A 17,894-nucleotide genomic window follows, 5' to 3' on the forward strand; every position below is an offset into this window, starting at 1 on the left:
AAGACTCAGTGGATTGTGTGACTACAAGCTAAGCCAGAGAAGGAAGGATGCAACAGGACCGGAGAGCTATCGTTTCTGCCTATTTGCTTGTTCTTGCCTATTGATGACGGCCCTAGGCTTGTAATATAGGAGGACAGGAGCCTGCCTATTTGCGCCTGAATCAGAAAGGGATTCAACATACCTCCATGTCCCGGGCCAGTTCAAAGAGCAGCGCGATTGTTTCACCCGCCACAATCCGAAGATTGACGTTATCACTGGACAGCATCAGAGGCAATGTGGGTAAGTGACTGCGGAGGAAGAGACGCAAAGCAATGGAGCAGGCCCAGCGTCCTCCATCTTGCTCCGGGAATTTATCCCTCTCTTCCCAATCCCATTCCCATGCCCAGCCAGACCTGCCTGGCAAAGGCCCTGGCAAGCTCTCATCCTTGAAGTGTGTTAAATCTTACAGTCAGGGCAGAAAAAGAGAGCTGCCCCAGGCAGGGAGGCATATGCTGCTGTTGCCTGGGCAAGACTGGCCACTCACTTGTCCAGGTTCTTCTTGATCTGGGTGCCTGGGCAGATGGTCAGGAGCAGGGACCAGGACTGGAGCGCGTTGAAGTGCAAGACCTGGAGCAGGGGGCTGTGGTGGGAGGGCTCCAAGCTGGCCTCCTTGCTGCAGGAGGCGCCGAAGATGCCTTCCAGGCAAGCAAGGCAGGAAGCCAGGTCCTGAAAAGAGGGACAGGGAGAAGTTCTCACAGGAAGAACTTGAGGATGTCACATACCAGCAGAGTCACTAGTTAACTTGCTGAGAGAAACAGTGCTGAAACTGCAGGAAGTAATGTCTTCCCCTAACCATGCTGGCTGTGAACCCTGAGAATTATCACCTTCCCACATTCCTTCAGGCATAGTTCACTGCCATCAGCTGCAAGAACATTTAGGTTAAAAATGCCTCGCAGGGTGCATATTTCTCAGGACAAAAATGGGCAGCTTTCCAAAAAGGCTTCGCAAAACCAGTCCTTTCCCACAAACGAATGTGCTTTCTGAAAGTATTTTAAAACAATTTATTTTTCAAAAACCCACAAGTAAAGAGGTTCCTTCCCAAAGTTGAACCTGCAGAGTTGTTTAGGACATTACAAACGTGGAGCCTGTTTCTCTATGGCAGGGGTCCTCAACCTGGCGCCCATGGTACCCTTCTACCACCTGTCTTGGCATCTGCCAAGTGTGTTTAGAAAGTGGGCGGGGCCAGGTGGGGCTTGTTCAGTTTTTTATATTTACGGTATAATGAAGACAGTCTTTATGTAAAGTACTTTACCTGTGCAAACAGCAGAGTGATATTGCAAAAAAACTTAGTGGGACTTTCTTCTGACTAAATGCGATAGAACTGCATGGCCAAAATGCTTAATGCACCTAACAAACATCCACTGAAGTCACCAGATCATGCCAATTTGAATGTATTTTTATAATTCAGGTGGAAGTTGATAGTAACATCACTATATCTAATTTGGTTCAGTTTTCAAAAATCATTTATACTCCTTTCAAGCTTTGGCCAGAACCACTCTCTTACTGGGCATATGCGCAAGGTGCTCTCACTGCCCTCCAGCACCAGCTGTTGTTGTTACAAGTAACAGTACAGGCTAAAAACAGCTGGGTTCATGGGAAGGGGTAGCAGGAGAAGAAGCATTTCCCCCCTTTTTCTTTGGTATAATTGTGTTAAAAAAGATAAAGGTCCCCTGTGCAAGCACCAGGTCATTCCTGACCCATGGGGTGACGTAACATCCCAACGTTTACTAGGCAGATTTTGTTTACAGGGTGGTTTGCCAGTGCCTTCCCCAGTCATCTTCCCTTTACCCCCAGCAAGCTGGGTACTCATTTTACCAACCTCGGAAGGATGGAAGGCTGAGTCAACCTTGAGCCGGCTACCTGAAACCGACTTCTGCTGGGATCGAACTCCGGTCGTGAGCAGAGCTTGGACTGCAGCACTGCAGCTTACCACTCTGCACTACGGGGCATAAGTGTGTTAAATCCCTTCAAAACGAAGACAACCAGAAGAGGGCTTCTTAGCTAGCTCAATATGTATACGAATATTTGAGTATGTGAAAGAAAATATTTTAAACAATGTTAATTTTAAAAGGCATCCCATTAAACAGAGCTGCTGCCTGAAATGTTGAAGACCTGCTATCAGAGTTATTTAGAACCTCACTCCCTGATTTTTTGTGGTTGGTCCCGCCTCCCGTGCAGCCTTTTGTGTCCGGCCCTCCTCCTCTGGCAGCCATTTGTGGTTGAGCCAACCACCTTATATCAGAATTGCAAAAGACCCACAGGCTGAAAAACGTTGGGGACACCTGTTATGGCAAGAGGGCATGTATAGAAAGCACATGATGCAGCTGCTTTGCTCAAGCTAAGCAGATCTGGGTCTAGTCAGGCTGTAGGCGGGAGACCTCCTGGAAACTCCATGATGTAAGGGAGATAAAAATGTCACAAGTAAATAAACCCCTGTGTAGCCTTTGCCCTAATCCATTCTAGAAGTCTGTCTAGTAGTCCTAGAAAGCAAAACAAGTCCCCTTTCAGAAACCATTTTGAATTTCAATAACCAAACTCCTGTTTATCAGTAAAAAGGGCCATAAAATGCTAATACCCATTTGTTCTGATGAGTAGCCTCCCAGCCCAACTGAAATATTTGGGTGCACTAGAGCCATTTCGGGGTAAAAGACTGTGTTTTGAGGAGAAGGAATATTTCTAGCTTCATTAGCAAAAAACCCTGTCAATTAAAACAATAGGATATTTTACCTCCACATCTGCTGCAGCGATATAGCAGCACATCCCAAGAGCAGTGGCACACTAGAGGGAGTGGGAGGGAAAAAAGAAGAGGTAATGACAAAGCTATTCTGAGGAATCATTTTGAACATATTTTTTAAAAAAAGGTAAGGTCTCCCTTCCTCCCTCGTGCAGTAAAATTTGCTTCGAGGCAGAAGAAAAAGAAGTTACTCACACTTTGCCGAGCGACTGGGCTGGCCGTGGAGTCTGTCAGGATGCTGATGAGGAGGGGCTTCAGGCTGCGGAACACCTCCTCCCCCTCAGGCCCCGAGCCCATCTGAAGGCACAGTAGTGTGAGAACAGTAGCAGCAAGGGACTGTTCTTCCCCTTTACCTGAATGGAGGAAAAGACATAGCTGTCCAGTGTTTTGGTACAGGATGTGCCAACAGGGCTAAGCATAGGCAAGCAACACAGGGCTATGACAACATTTATAATGGTGGAGAGTCAGACCACAAGGCTTTAAGAGTGGTACTCTCTCTCGCAAAGATAAAATTTCTCACAGTACCTCAGAGTGGTTTTTAAGACAAGAGTTCACCTAACACTCTCTAGAGGGAATTTCAATGGCAATGTGAAGGGAACCACTAAGAAATGTGTGTCTGCTTATGTGGGGCTGCATTAGCATCTGAAAGCCAATGCTGTGAAATGCAACATGCACTGCGGAGATGTCACAGAACCCTGACAATCCAGTAAGGATGGAGGAAGAGCGATAATGCCTGCATTTCCCAAAATGACTCCTTTAGGGAGCAACACTGAACACATCACCTCAGCAGTAAGTCCCACAGTATTCAATAGGGCTCAATCCCAAAAAAAAATGTCTTTAGGATTGTATTCCCCAAGTTCTTACGTGTAACTATTTCACAGTTCTGAAGATCTTGCCTTCAGCCAAGAATGCCAAGATACCATTTACCTATGAAGAAGAAGGGTTGGTTTTTATATGCCGGCTTTCTCTATCACTTAAGGGAGACTCAAACCAGCTTACAATCACCTTCCCTTCCCCTCCCGACAACAGACAACATGTGAAGTATGTGGGGCTGAGAGAGCTCTAACAGAGCTGTAACTTGCCCAAGGCCACCCAGATGACTTCGTGTGTAGGAGTGGGGAAACAAATCCAGTTCACCAGATTAGCCTCCGCTGCTCATGTGGAGGAGTGGGGAATCAAACCTGGTTCTCCAGATCAGAGTCCACTGCTCCAAACCACCGCTCTTAACCACTACACCATGCTGGTATCACCTCAATACCTCAATTCACAGGAGTCACTGTATCTGTCAGAGCCTAAAGCTTCTACAATAACTACATCCCCATCAGAAAATGCAAAGGCTGCCCACTTCCCAGGGCAAGCTGAAGTGTAACATTCGTTTAGTAGCTGTGAGCCGGCAAGTTCCTGATTCAAAGTTCACTGGGCAGCCTCGGGAAAATCTAGTCTATCATTTTCAGCTCCTTGTTGCAATATGGGGTTAGCCTTACTGCCCTACCTTACAAGGGTGTTGTAATGGATGCTGAGAAAGAGCACTAAGGGCACAATCCACATAAAGTACTTTCAAGTCCAATGCATTTCCAATGGGGGGGAAAATACAAGTTGTTCCAGTTCTCAAATTGAAATCAATGGAATTAGAAGATACTTCAGATTGCACCCTACATATCATAATTATGCAAACACAATACTAATGGAGACCAACCTTTTTTCAGGCACTTCTCCAAGGAGTCCGTCAGGGTGAGCCTGCGTTCTAAGAGGAAGTCAAAGAGCGTCTTGGAGGAGAATGCGAGCCGCAGGCTCTGTAGAGCCACCTGTCGTGTCTTGGCACTGGAAGAGTGTATAAGGACAGAGAGGAAGACACAATTAGCGCCAGCCTGGGAGCCTTTACCTACACAGACGTCCCCACAAAAGCCAAGACTTACACCAAAGAAATGCAACGCACTCAAAACAGATCACGCACGTTATTTAGGTTTGCATCCTCCTCCTAAAAATTTAGGGGTTTTGAGATTGTAGATAGAATGATCACAAGAAAACTGTAGGTAAAAGAGCAGTAAAGATACAGAAGACAAGTTGGTTTTTATATGCCGACTTTCTCTCCCACTTAAGAATCAAACCAGCTTACAATCACCTTCCCATCCCCTCCCCACAACAGACACCCTGTGAGGTAGGTGGGGCTAAGAGAGCTGTGACAAGCCCAAAGTCACCCAGCTGGCTTTGTGAGGAGTGGGGAAACCAACCTAGTTCACCAGATTAGCGTCCACCGCTCATGTGGAGGAGAGGGGAATCAAACCCGGTTCTCCAAATTAGAGTCCACCACTCCAAACCACTGTTCTTAACCACTACACCATGCTGGCTCTCAACCTGGTAACCAAGGTAACACAAGACATGAAGTCAGTCAAAGAGCAGTGCAGGCTCAGAAGCCTTTCCTACCCAATGATTAGAGGCCCTGCCCAACCTCCTCCAATCATTTGCCAGCAACTAGGGGCCCAGAAGGGTCTTTTTTAAGAATTGCAAGCGAAATGCGAGTTCTATGCCTGGTCCTAGTCTGAGCTCAGAAGCGCTCCTCCCATTATAAAATCAGCAGATATGCCATATTATATGTGCAACCAATGCACTATTTGTAAGAGGGTATACACACTTCAAGGACCCAGGATTAACTTGCAGTTCTCACTGGCACAGATTTATGATATATATGGAGTCAGAGACAATATGTAGCAAGTTCACACACTATGTGGTACACCACAAGTTCTTGTTGAATATAAGGATGCACCTGCTAATTTCATAATGCGTCTGATGTCTGAACTCACACCATGAAGCTACGTGGCTGACCAAAGAACAAGAGGCCGATCATCAGTACCGAATCAACCTTTTTGCAACTTATCAATATCCCATAATCAAGCTTCCTCACATCCTCACCCTACTTATTTTAAAGGCGCGGGCATAAAAAGGGACCAAAGTTTTAAGAACACCCCTCCCCCGGACTAGTTTATAAGTTCACTATGAATTCTCAGGGATGCACGGCCAGAAGGCCAGCCGTAATCCACATCTTGTAGAGAGAGGCAGAGCCAAGCACTGCTCACACTTCTGCCAAGTTCTTTTCAATGCAGCTGCGCCCAGCCTGTCTTTGTTAACAATTTGATGCTACTGGAATAGATAGAAAAGAACTGAAAGATGCTGGGGGGGGGGGGGGAGAGAGGAGCTAGGAATATTGCCAGCAATCAGACTGCTCCCAGAATAGTGTAGCACCAACAATGTGTAGCACAGGCAAGAAAAAGGCATAGAATCCAGTAACTTTTTTGACTGAGTAAACATGCTGACAAGCAGACTGAGCTAGAGATTTCCCCTCTGCTCCTTTTGTCCCCCAGCCTGCTACCCCTCAGCTCTGGAACTCAGAATGGCGACAACCAATGCTGTCAGCTTGGGGAACAATCACAAAGCAGATGGGGCTGCCGCCTTCAAAAAGGCGCCAGCTCAGCAGGATCAGAGACTCCCGGGCTTAATGGACATCAGGCCTGACCGAGGCTTGTATTAACCTCAGCTCTGGGAGCTCAAACCCTGCTCAGGTTATCCATCTGCTCAGCCCTCTGGTCTATTGGTGTAGTGGCCTCTGGAGATGGAATAATGGCCACCACGATAGGGCAGGAAGGTGGAGGTTCTTCTCAACCGGTTGCACTGGGCTCTGATGATAGAGACAAGGGGCAAGATCGATGGCAAGCACAAAGCTAGCCAACACAAGCAGACCAAGCCACTGTTAACACCAACCATGGTTTGCCAGATGGTCACAAACCCAGGTTCAGACATGACACCAAGGCAAAGTTTAACTTCCTGAACCATCCTTTGGGCATGTCTGAACTGAGCCTTGCTACGGCAGGTGCCTCTCACCTCTTGTCCATCACGTTGTCAATGCACTCCTTCAGCTTATCTTCCATTTCCTCTTGCTGTGCTTGCTCATCAACTGCCTCACCTCCTGAGAAAAGCAGCAAAAACCAAAAGAATCAAACCAGCCCACCGTCTGCAGAGGATGCCTCTCCTCCTTCAAGGAGCACAAGAGAAGCACCAGGCCTGAAGAGCTCAGAGGTCTTCCTCTGACGATTTCGAGAGGCTCCGTCACAAGGCAGCTCTGGAGTTCTGCATGACTCCTGGCAGCTGTCAGTTAATTGAATCCGAGGAGATGGAATGATATAGTAATATGAAGTTTTGAACTTTTTTGTATCATTTTCAGTTCTTACTAATTTGGTTCTAAGCCACTTTGGGGCGTACACCTTTCATTATAAATAAATACAATTAACGAAGGGCTCTGGAAATCTCAGTAGCTATGGTCACAGAGTAGAGTACAGCACCCAAAAAACTATTTTAATTCTTAGATATGCCATCACCACATCATAGATTTTTTAAAACAGCTTTACACCCAAGTTTCCCAAAGTTATTAGCCCACAAGCTTAAATACATGGTGGTAGTTTAGTTAATGCAGAGAAACAAGTTAGGGTCTTACAAACAACCATCAGGGGACCATTTGTAAATCCCTGCCCCTCCCCACTTTACCCCATCCATGATTGTCTAAACTCCCAGGGCCTTGAACACAACGTTTCCTCCTTTTAACTGGCACTCGACTGCTCTCAACATCCCGTTCCTTCTGGAAGATATTTAGTTCTCATCAAGCCTTTTTCTTATGGTCCATTTATACAGCCATACTTTTCTGTCTACCCCCGATTAGGTACGGATTCCTTCTGTTTGTTAACGGCCCAGTTTTTCAGCTTTTGCTATTTGCACAGGGCCAAGCAATTTACAGATTACTGATAGTACTGAAAGTTGTCAAACCCAAAGCCTCCCTTGCCCTAACAGACCTACTCTCTTCTCCTTCATTATTCCACTACTGCCAATCTTTCTTTCTTTCTTAGAACTTATGCAAGGAGTGTAAGCTTTTTGATTACAAACCAGAAAATCCCAGTTTCTGCTACTAATCATCCATACTCACCTGTCACTTCCTCTGCTACACTAGTAGTTTCACTGGCACTGCTGTAGTGACTCAGCACTTCACTAGCTGCCTCGTCATCACTGGCCTGGGAATCCATCTTGGCACTGCTTCGCGCTCCTGAAGGAGGAGATTACAAGGTTAGCACAAGAAAAGAAAACTTCATGTTTATCAAGGCAAGAAAAAACACTTAATTCCGCACTTTTCTGTTCATTTTGATTCATAATATGGCCTATCAGAAGTTCAGAGTAATTCCCCCCAGTTCTGCTGAGTGAATACAGATGGCTATTTACCCAAAGGTAACTGATTATAATCTACCTGTAGCTACCTGACAAGCTGCTTAGTTGTATTAGCAAGTCAAACACTGAAAATGTTTCACACCTCCATACCTGATCAGAAACCCAAGAGACAATGTCCTCCTCACCACTTGGAACCCATATAGATGACCATAATGCCACAGATCTGCCCCTGATATATGGAAAAAACCCTTCTTGCTACATGGCACCATAATACACACAACCAAGCAACCCCAATCAGTCCAGGATAGCTTGGTTGCACATATGGGCTCAGCCAACCAAGCGGTTACATGCACACTGTGGTAGACTAACCCATCACTGGTGATCATTTGTACTGTTTACACATTCAATTCCCCTCTAAGCAAAAGTCTAGATGTTTTCATCTTGTCCCTTGACTTACCACGTGTCTCTCCATATCCTAAGAACTAGATCAAGGCATTTGCAGGAGGCTTCACTCCCAAGGCATTCCCCCTAGACTCACTGAACAGGGTCCTTGTTTAACCTGGTATTGTCAAGTTGTGACACACTGAAAGACCAAGCAAGCTGAGGCAGTTCTGTGGTAGACAAGTGCGGAGAAATAACCAGGGGAGAGTGACAAACAAGTTCTCACTCACCTAAAGCACAATGTTTCGTCAACCACACTCTCTGCATCCTTGAAGATACTTGCTAGCAATGGACAGCAATTAGCTTCTAATACAGCAAAAGCTACTGTCCAGTACATAAAACAGCACGTACATGTCACTATTACATTTGGATAAAATTAGCGCTGTCAGCTTCAGTACACCCCTTCTTCAAGACCTGGACCAGGAGATAATCAGCACCATATGGGATGGGTAAGGGAGGAGGGGCAAAGAAAACCCTTCTTTAACCATTTTGGAACTCAAGAAGCCAGGAGCTGCCCTTACTTTGCTCAGCACCAATAACAAAGAAGCTTGGTTCAATTTGCTGGAATAGCTGATTTTATTCAGGGCCAAAAAGTAAAAGTAGTCAAACAGTGTGGCATGTGGTTGAGAAAAAAGGAAAACAAGTACAAAGGCAGCCTCCAAGCAAGTAGAAATTCTGGGGGATTTTTATGTTCCCCCAGAATTTTTTTTTTTTTAAAGATATAGCCTACCGGTATTAGTTTCAGCTCTAACAAAGTTACAAAGTGGTAACAACCTTTCAAATACAGTAAGACAATACACTGTCATAAACATACAAAGTAGCATACAAACCACACAAAGCAAACTGAACAGATGCACAGTCAAGCCCACTGGTGACAGCAAAGTTAGCTGGTACCAAAGCAAAGATTGCAGCCTTGTGTGAGACCCTCATGTGGCCCCTCGCAGGTTTAAAGACAGACAATAATACTAGGAGGTACTTTCAGTATTTTTTGCTCCATAAGACGCACTTTTTTCCTCCTCAAAAGTGAGGGGAAATGTCGGTGCGTCTTATGGAGCGAATGTGCGGACCCCCACCCCTCCCGCCAGCCGGCTGGGCGCGCCAGAACGACGCGAGCCGGCGTTCCCCTCCCCGATGGCTAGCTAGGCCTCGGGACTAAACCCCGCCCCCTCCGCGGTTCCCACCCTCCCGGGGGTTCCTGGAGAGGGAAGGGAAAACCCCACTTAACGGGATCCCCGGAGGAGCGCAGTGGAGGAGCCGGGGCGACAGGCCTGGGCGGCAGGAGCCGCACCCAGCGTGAGTGGCAGGGGCTTGGCCGGGAGAGGGGAGGGCTCGGCGCAGAGGCGCTCGTCCCCAGCTTCTCCCTGGCGGCGGCGGCGCGCCGGGAGCATTCGGAGGGGGCTGGGGCTTGGGGAGAGGGGCGGGGACCCGCCCAACAGCTGAGCCTCGGGACAGGGAAGAGTGCGGGGGGAGGAGGTTAAACTGCTCGAGGAGTTTAAAGACCCCCCCCCCGCTGGGCTTCCAGGGACTTCCTGGAAGCCGGGCCGGGGGGGGGGTCTTGAAAGTGCTCTGCGCTGCCATCCCAGGCAGCGCAGAGGAGTTTAGAGACACACCCCCGGGCATCCAGGGAGTCCCTAGAAGCCGGGCGGGGGGGGAGGGTCTTGAAAGTGCTCTGCGTGGCCTCGCCCGTTTCCCAGCTGGCCGTCGGGGCGGGGAACGCCGGTTGGCTCCATCCCGACGCGCAGGTGCCCAGCCGGCATTTCCTCCATAAGACAAGTTTTTAGAGGAGGAAAACAAGATTTTTTCTTGTATTCCTCCTCTTAAAAACTAGGTGCGTCTTATGGAAAGGTGCGTCCTATGGAGCGAAAAATACGGTATCCTGTACACTTGTCGTTACTGGACATGTAAACAGTCACTGGAATACAGTTGGCAGATGCCCAGTGTGAGAAGACTAATCATTAAGCAAGTACCGAAACACTGAAGTAGAGTCAACTAGCCAGAGAAGCCGCTGTTCCAGTTGAGTACCCACAAGTTTCCCCCAAAGCTTAAGAACATAAGAAAAGCCTTGCTGGATCAGACCAAGGCACATCAAGTCCAGCAGTCTGTTCACACAGTGGCCAAACAGGTGTCTCTAGGAAGCCCCCAAACAAGACGACTGCAGCAGCACCATCCTGCTGTTGGCATCAAAAGATGCCTTGAGGTCTATTAAGGAGACAAGCCAACATCCCTTCCTCCCAGACCTATGTAAGATAAGAGCAAGTACATCACAGTAACCTGATCTACAATTTATCTGTCCCTTGGGAAGATACTGTCACAACTGAGAGCCAATATAGTACAGTTGCTAAAGTCAGGCCAGGACTAAGGAAACTCAGGTTCAGGTCTTCTCTTGGCTATGAAGTTGACTGAACCAATTACTCCTTTCCTCGCCTCATCTACCCCAGATGATCTTTCGAACAATCAACTGAAAGAAGAGACTGCTATATACACCATTCTGAGCTCTGTGGAGTAAGGGTAGGATAATAATATGCCACGATCACCCAGCTTTCAAATGGATATTTGACACATAATTTAAGACCTGGATACCTTTATTAAAGTATCAGAACTGTTGCTCCTGTAGAGAATTGGATATTTTTTCTATATAGACATTAGAATAATGAAAACTTATTAATAAAATTCAGGCATGACCATGTGCGGTTCTCACAGGTGCACTTTTTAGCACTTAAGAATAAATATAAACTATATTTTTTGGTAAGAAATTTAACAGCCAAGACATAACATATATTTAATGTGACTGGCAGATTGATTTGGTGTATTCCTTATCAAAATGCATAAGACACTGCATTTCAGTGACAGATTTCTTTGGCATTGCAGGTTATGGCTTACTTTTAGCTGTTTTCAAATCGAACAGATATGATATTAGAGTATTTCTATTACACCTCCAGTCTACCACAGGCATCAGTTACCATTCACCCTGGTTCAGCAACAAAAGCTGAATTATTAATTAGCCTCTGACTTTCTGATAGGAAGCTAAAGACAACATTTTTGAATCATTGAACAGAAGTGATGGCATGCAGGTCTAGTTTACCACATCAGAACCGTGGAAAGAAATAAAAGCAAAATCCCTATTTCAATCTGAGTATCCCTTGCCATTTAGCAATTTATAAACACAGTTTTACAACTATTCCAACAGAATTGGATTCATCATTTTCAGAGTTCTGTTGAGGTTCAAAGACAGAGTCTTCCAGGGAGGATTTGATTTAAATCAAATCGATTTACATCACTAGTCAGTAAGACTAGATTTTCACGATTTAAATCACTAGTCAGTAAGACTATATTTAAATCATAGTTTTCTACATAAATAGCCCTTCTTATGATGCTGTTTCATTCACGCTAGATAGATTTTTCCTCAAAAATAATTTTATTTTAAAAATCTGATTTAAATCAAAAGAATCCGATTTAAATTTAAAAATCCATATTATTATTATTATTTTAAATAATTGATTTTTATCTACCCTGCAGTCCTTCTCCTCCAGCCCTCCAAAATGAAGCTATAGTGATGTCCTCAGGTGAACTTTTGTGGACCCTAGATTATGAAAGCTTATGACACAAGCACATATGTTAACCTTTAAAGTGCCACAAGATTCCTTTCTGTTTTTGCTATACCAGGCTGACAGTTATTCCTTCTGCAGTTCTCTCATAATTCACAGAACTCTTGCCAGATGGATTTATCATAATATTTAGAATTCACAGGAAGAAAACAGGAAGAATAATTTTCACTAATTATAAATCTATATTTTTCCAATTACTAGGACCAGCATAATTTGTTCATACTCCACTTTCAATTGCAGGCTAACAGATTAATCAGTCTCCCAGCTGCCTTGTCATTTTAAGTGCAAGGAGGGCTCAGATGGTGAAAGTAGAATTTTATCAGTCAATCCTTTGAAGGCAAAGGGTTTCATGTCGAAAAGTTACTGCCAGAATTTTGGGACCTCCAAGCCTAGACTTAGATATTTCAAGTTCTAGGACCAACTTGTTCTTCTGTAAAATGTTGACTGATTAAACAACTTAAATGCAATGTTTGTTAATATAATTCCTAACAAAATAACTCTGTCTCATCCTAGGATCCTGCCTGGAACTAGGAAAGAAATTATCACTAAATAGTTAAGATTCAGCCCTCAGGAAAAGGAAGTTTAGGATATTTTCAGGAAGCTTACCTCTATCAAATCAAGCCTGCTTCCACTGTAAGATGTCCACATATGCATACCTCTAACAGTATGGGACACGTTCCTCTCCTCTATGGTCTGCATTGTGCTAACACACCCTATGATTTGAGCCCACAGGAATCTACTGGAAAAAAGGCTCAATCTGGCTGACTCAACGTAAGTTTTAAGCAGTATTTGTTAACTAGAGGACACTGCAGAATATCAAATTGGACGAAATATCACACCCTCTTATCTGAAATCCCTTCTACCATTCCATGGAGAAATCCTAGGAGATACAGTTCTGTACTGATCATAGTGATCCAATATGTCTGTTGGCTGTTCAAGCAGTTGTTTCTTTGATATGGTATTCTGACACTGACTCCCACTAATTTATATTGATATTTATTACATGACTACACACACACACACACACAGAGAGAGAGAGAGATTATTTTTTGTTGAGGTCTTGACTTTGTAGTTTCTTTTTTCTTGCTTCTGGTTGCACCAGGGCTCCCTCTGTCTTCCTCCAAGCCTGGGACATTCAAATACCTTGTTCTTTTTCTTCTCTGGCCCCTGCACGAATAGCTTCCTTCATAATTCCAACTCGTGCTCAGTAATTTGATACTGGGGCCCAGCTCTTCTATGTATCCTGACCTCCCTTGCCTTACCCCCTTTCTCCTTTTGCTTGGCTGCTTCCACATGATTTCCCCCTGGATCTCTCCCTCAGGTTTTTTCATAGATTTGCTTGCTTGGGTCCCTACAGGCCTGCACCCCTTCTATAGCACCAATCCTCCTGGTGTGTGTATGTTTGAAAACTATCAGTTACCTAGATGCTTGGGAACAACTTCAGATGGTTTCCCCTATGTAGAATCATACAAGAAGAGGTAATATAAACCTCTGCTTTCCTTGCTACTCTCCCCTCCAAACTTCATCCTGGAATTACACATGGCACAAGCATGTATTCTTATCTATATATCCAGAATCTCCAGTGGGCATTTTGGTATTTGGTGTTAAGGCATTCTTCTGATTGCATACACATGTTTTGCTATTTTAACAAATAAAACGATCCCTGATTATTTTGCTAAATAATTTCTTTCCATGTCTGCTTCACAGTTTTCTTCCTTTGCTTTAAATATTCCTTAGAAGTATGTGCCAGTGTCATCCCCTTGGCCATGTGTTCAGACACTAAATCTGCAGCTCCTTTAAGACAGGAGAGGTGGCAGGTGTCTCTCCAGAGTGAGTTTGTCAAAACCACAAAGACATGTTTATGTGTGTCCTTACAATCACGTCCAGTAATAGCAAAGTCCCAGTATTAACCAGACCTTTAAGTGTACTTTGTGTGTGTGTCAAGTGCCGTCAAGTCGTTTCCGACTCATGGCGACCCTATGAATCAATGTCCTCCAAAGTGTCCTATCCTTAACAGCCTTGCTCAGATCTTGCAAACTGAAGGCTGTGGCTTCCTTTATAGAGTCAATCCATCTCTTGTTGGGTCTTCCTCTTTTCCTGCTGCCCTCAACTTTTCCTAGCATGATTATCTTTTCCAGTGACTCTTGTCTTCTCATAATATGTCCAAAGTACGACAGCCTCATTTTAATCATTTTAGCTTCTAGGGTCAGTTCAGGCTTAATTTGATCTAAAACCCACTGATTTGTTTTTTTTGCGGTCCAGGGAATCCGTAACACTCTCCTCCAACACCACATTTCAAAGGAATCTACTTTCTTCCTATCAGCTTTCTTCATTGTCCAGCTCTCACACCCATATATAGTAATAGGGAATACGATGGCATGAATTAACCTGATCTTGGTTGCCAGTGACACATCCTTACACTTAAGAATCTTTTCTATCTCCTTCATGGCTGCCCTTCCCAGTCTCAATCTCCTTCTGATTTCTTGGCTGCAGTCTCCCTTTTGGTTGATGATGGAACCAAGGAATAGAAAGTCTTCAACAATTTCAATTTCCTCATTGTTGACCTTAAAGTTGTGTAATTCTCCTGTAGTCATTACTTTTGTCTTCTTGATGTTCAGTTGCAGTCCTGCTTTGGCACTTTCTCTTTTAACTTTCAGCAGTAGTCCTTTCAAGTCCTCGCTATTTTCTGCCAGTACTGTAGTATTATCGGCATATCTCAAATTGTTAATGTTCCTTTCCCCAATTTTCAATCCACCTTCATCTAAATCTAATCCATCTTTCCTAAGGATATGTTCTGCATACAGATTGAAGAGGTAGGGAAATAAAATACATCCTTGTCTAACACCTTTGCCCATTGGAAACCATTCTGTTTCTCCATATTCTGTCCTAACTGTGGCCTCTTGTCCAGAATACAGGTTGCACATCACAATGTACTTTAGGTCCTGCATAATAATTAGATTAGAACAGCAACTCCACTCACTAAAAGGGAAAAAAAACCCATCGCAAAACAAATTAAACCAATGAAATGTACCACCTTCCAAATGTCACAAAACCCATTTAAGCAAGAATGCTCAACAGACTGTTCTGAATCCTTGGGAATACATGCAAATATACGCCTCTGCTCTCACTGAGGCATAGCATTGGCTGCCATGGTCAAAAAATGCTGGCGTGATGAGAAGTGAGGACTAGGGGCAGTAGAAAACAGTGGGTGAACTACGGCATTAACTCTGTTTTCACTCTCCCACATAACACCAGGATCTTGGTGTTACAGAGTGTGGCCCATCCTGCTGCTGGCCTCCAAAAGATACAGAAACCTCATGCGTGGCAAAACCATACTGGCAACTCAGCCACTCCCAACTGCAAGTCCGGTGATGCTAAAGTAGGCTAAAGAGAGGACTGACCACTCAGCTCAAAAATTCCATTTTACATCTAGGCCAAAGGCATCCACCTTTAATCCCTTTACCAATCTACTGGGGGCAATAACAGATAGTCCTATAGGAAATTTGATGTAAAGGATTAATTTTAAAAAACCTACCCCTGCACTACATGCACAAGTCATCTCCCACCATACTTTACAGCTGTATTCCAAATTAAGATCTTCCTTTGTTGTCAGCCACCCCAATTTCTACTAATTCCCCCCAAAATTTGTATCAAGACTAACGTCATTGCTGAGGGGCTGTGGCTCAGTGGTAGAGCATCTGCTTGCCATGCAGAAGGTCCCAAGGTTCAATCCCTGGCATCCCCAGTAGAAAGGGAATAGGCAATTAGGTGATGTGACCTCTGCAGGAGACCCTGGAGAGCCGCTGCCAATCTGAGTAGACAATACTGACTTTGATGGACCAAGGGTCTGATTCCGTATAAGGCCGATTCATGTGTTCATCATTTATACAGCACTTTCGGTGTCTAAACTTCTTTGTAGTTCTTACCATTTTAAAATTGTCAGCACGGCAATATGTGCATGAACATGCCTTCAAGAACCAAGGCTAAGGATGTGATTACCCATGCCGCTACTCAAAATGTATGGTTGCCAAGCTCATCGCAACTCTGCCTACTGGACCATGTAACTACTAATAAAAGTGTTTCCCCTGAATCCAGGAAGAATCTGAATCTACACTTCCTGGATTCAAGTGAAACACTTTTATTAGTCGTTATATGGTCCAGTAGGAAGATTACAATGAGCTTGGTCATAATTTTTACAAGTTGCACAATGTAGTCTAGCTGCAGAACCTGCAGGGCTTTCGGTGCACAGTACAATTCTAGGAGGTCACAGACTGAAGTAGCAGCTTTCCCCAATTCTCCCTGGCTGACAGGCACAACCAGTGCGCGCTCTGAAGCGGCTCAAGCATGCTCTGCTGCCTGAGTGCTTCGCCTCAGCTAGCCCCATGCAGAAGCGAAGGAGCCTGGGAAGGCAGCCAAGTCGCTATGCCAAGCAGTCCACTCTTTGCCTGCGATACTTTAAGAGAATGCGACAACAAGGCTACAAACAGCTCAAACGCTGTAAGAAGGCATTAAGATTACTCCACACTACTTAAGATGTTGCTGTAACAGTGACAAAGAATGTGAGCGACAACTGATGTGCAAGCTTTTGAGTTAAACATAACACATCCTCAGGTACTAAGGGCATCTGTACAGAAAAACAGAAGAAGGTTTTTCATTTAAATAATTGATCTTCTTTAAAACTAGGGCCCTAAGCACAGTACAAAGAATAAAACCACCCAAGTTGGCAGCCAATGCACAGCAATTAACCATTCAAATGTTGCCCTTATTAGCACAAGCAGACCCAACTGGGGAGGGGCTATAGATCAGTGGTAGAGCATCTGATTGGCATGCAGAAGGTCCCAGGTTCAATCCCCGGCATCTCTACTTAAAAGGATAAGCTAGCAGATGATGTGGAAGACCACTAGCTGAGACCCTGGAGAATAGCTGCCAGTCAGAGTAGACAATACTTAATGGATTGATGATCCGATTCAGTATAAGGCGGAATTGTATGCTTAATCCAAGAAGTCACATGAATTATTTTCTATCCTTCATAAAGGCACAGACAAGCCTAAAAGGGAGAAAAGCCAAGCAAGGGGTAGAACAGGTAAAGTTCTATGGCAGAATGTGATAGAGGGGAAAAGAAACCTGCTCCCTAGCAACAATCTATTTATTTCTTTAAAACATTTCTATGCTGCCTTTCCACCCAGCTCAGGGTCCTCAAGTCAGTGAACATTTCAAACATTAAAGCAGTATTTCTCTCTCTCACACACACACCACCTAAACAATTAAACAAACATATAAATACATCCAGACACAAATAGGGAGGGCTAGTAAGTGTTAGTGAGGGAACACTAAAACCAAACAAAAAAGTCTTCACCCGCTGGCAGAAGACAATGATAAATGGAGACAGACGAATCTCCCTGGAAAGGGAGTTCCATAGTTTTGGCGCCACAACCAAGAAGACCCTTTCTCAGATTGCCATCTGTCTCAGATGGTGGGGCACCCAAAGCAGAGCCTCTGAAGATGACTGGAGTATTTGGGAAGGTTCATATGGCAGTAGGGGGTCCTTAAAGTATGCTGACCCAAGCCATTATAGGATGTTAAAGATCAATATCAGCACCCTGAACTGGGCCCAGAAGCAAACTGGAGCCAGTGCAGGTGGAACAAGACTGAAACGGTCCCTATAACCCACTCCAGTCAACATTCTGGTGGTAACATTCTGTACCAAGCTTCTGGACAGTCTTCAAGGGCAGCCCTACATTGCAGTAGTCTAGTCTAGATTTTACCAGGGCATGCACCACAGTGGCAAGACCTTTTTTGCTCAGGAGGGGCCACAGTTGACTTGCTGGTGAAAGGTGTCCCTGGCCATCACTGCCACCTATATACATATA

At 44.8% G+C, this 17,894-nt stretch overlaps 1 protein-coding gene and 1 non-coding gene across 2 annotated transcripts in view; one reads left to right on the top strand and one right to left on the bottom strand.

Moving 5' to 3' along the window:
* Window positions 1-17,894, bottom strand: part of IFRD2 (interferon related developmental regulator 2) — a 36,545-nt gene that overhangs the window by 4,065 nt on the left and 14,586 nt on the right. Inside the window, exons 2-8 of the mRNA XM_056856622.1 lie at window positions 7,743-7,859; window positions 6,650-6,734; window positions 4,470-4,594; window positions 2,969-3,126; window positions 2,767-2,817; window positions 524-705; window positions 182-287 (exon numbers count right to left, since the gene is read on the bottom strand). Coding sequence (XP_056712600.1) covers window positions 182-287; window positions 524-705; window positions 2,767-2,817; window positions 2,969-3,126; window positions 4,470-4,594; window positions 6,650-6,734; window positions 7,743-7,839 — 804 coding nt within the window. The 5' untranslated portion in view covers window positions 7,840-7,859. The remainder of the gene's footprint in view (window positions 1-181; window positions 288-523; window positions 706-2,766; window positions 2,818-2,968; window positions 3,127-4,469; window positions 4,595-6,649; window positions 6,735-7,742; window positions 7,860-17,894) is intronic.
* TRNAG-GCC (transfer RNA glycine (anticodon GCC)) lies at window positions 15,697-15,769 on the top strand. Its single transcript has one exon. It is a non-coding gene; the product is annotated as a tRNA-Gly (tRNA).

Source organism: Euleptes europaea, chromosome 1 (assembly GCF_029931775.1).
Source record: "Euleptes europaea isolate rEulEur1 chromosome 1, rEulEur1.hap1, whole genome shotgun sequence".
In the NCBI taxonomy this organism is placed as follows: domain Eukaryota; kingdom Metazoa; phylum Chordata; class Lepidosauria; order Squamata; family Sphaerodactylidae; genus Euleptes; species Euleptes europaea.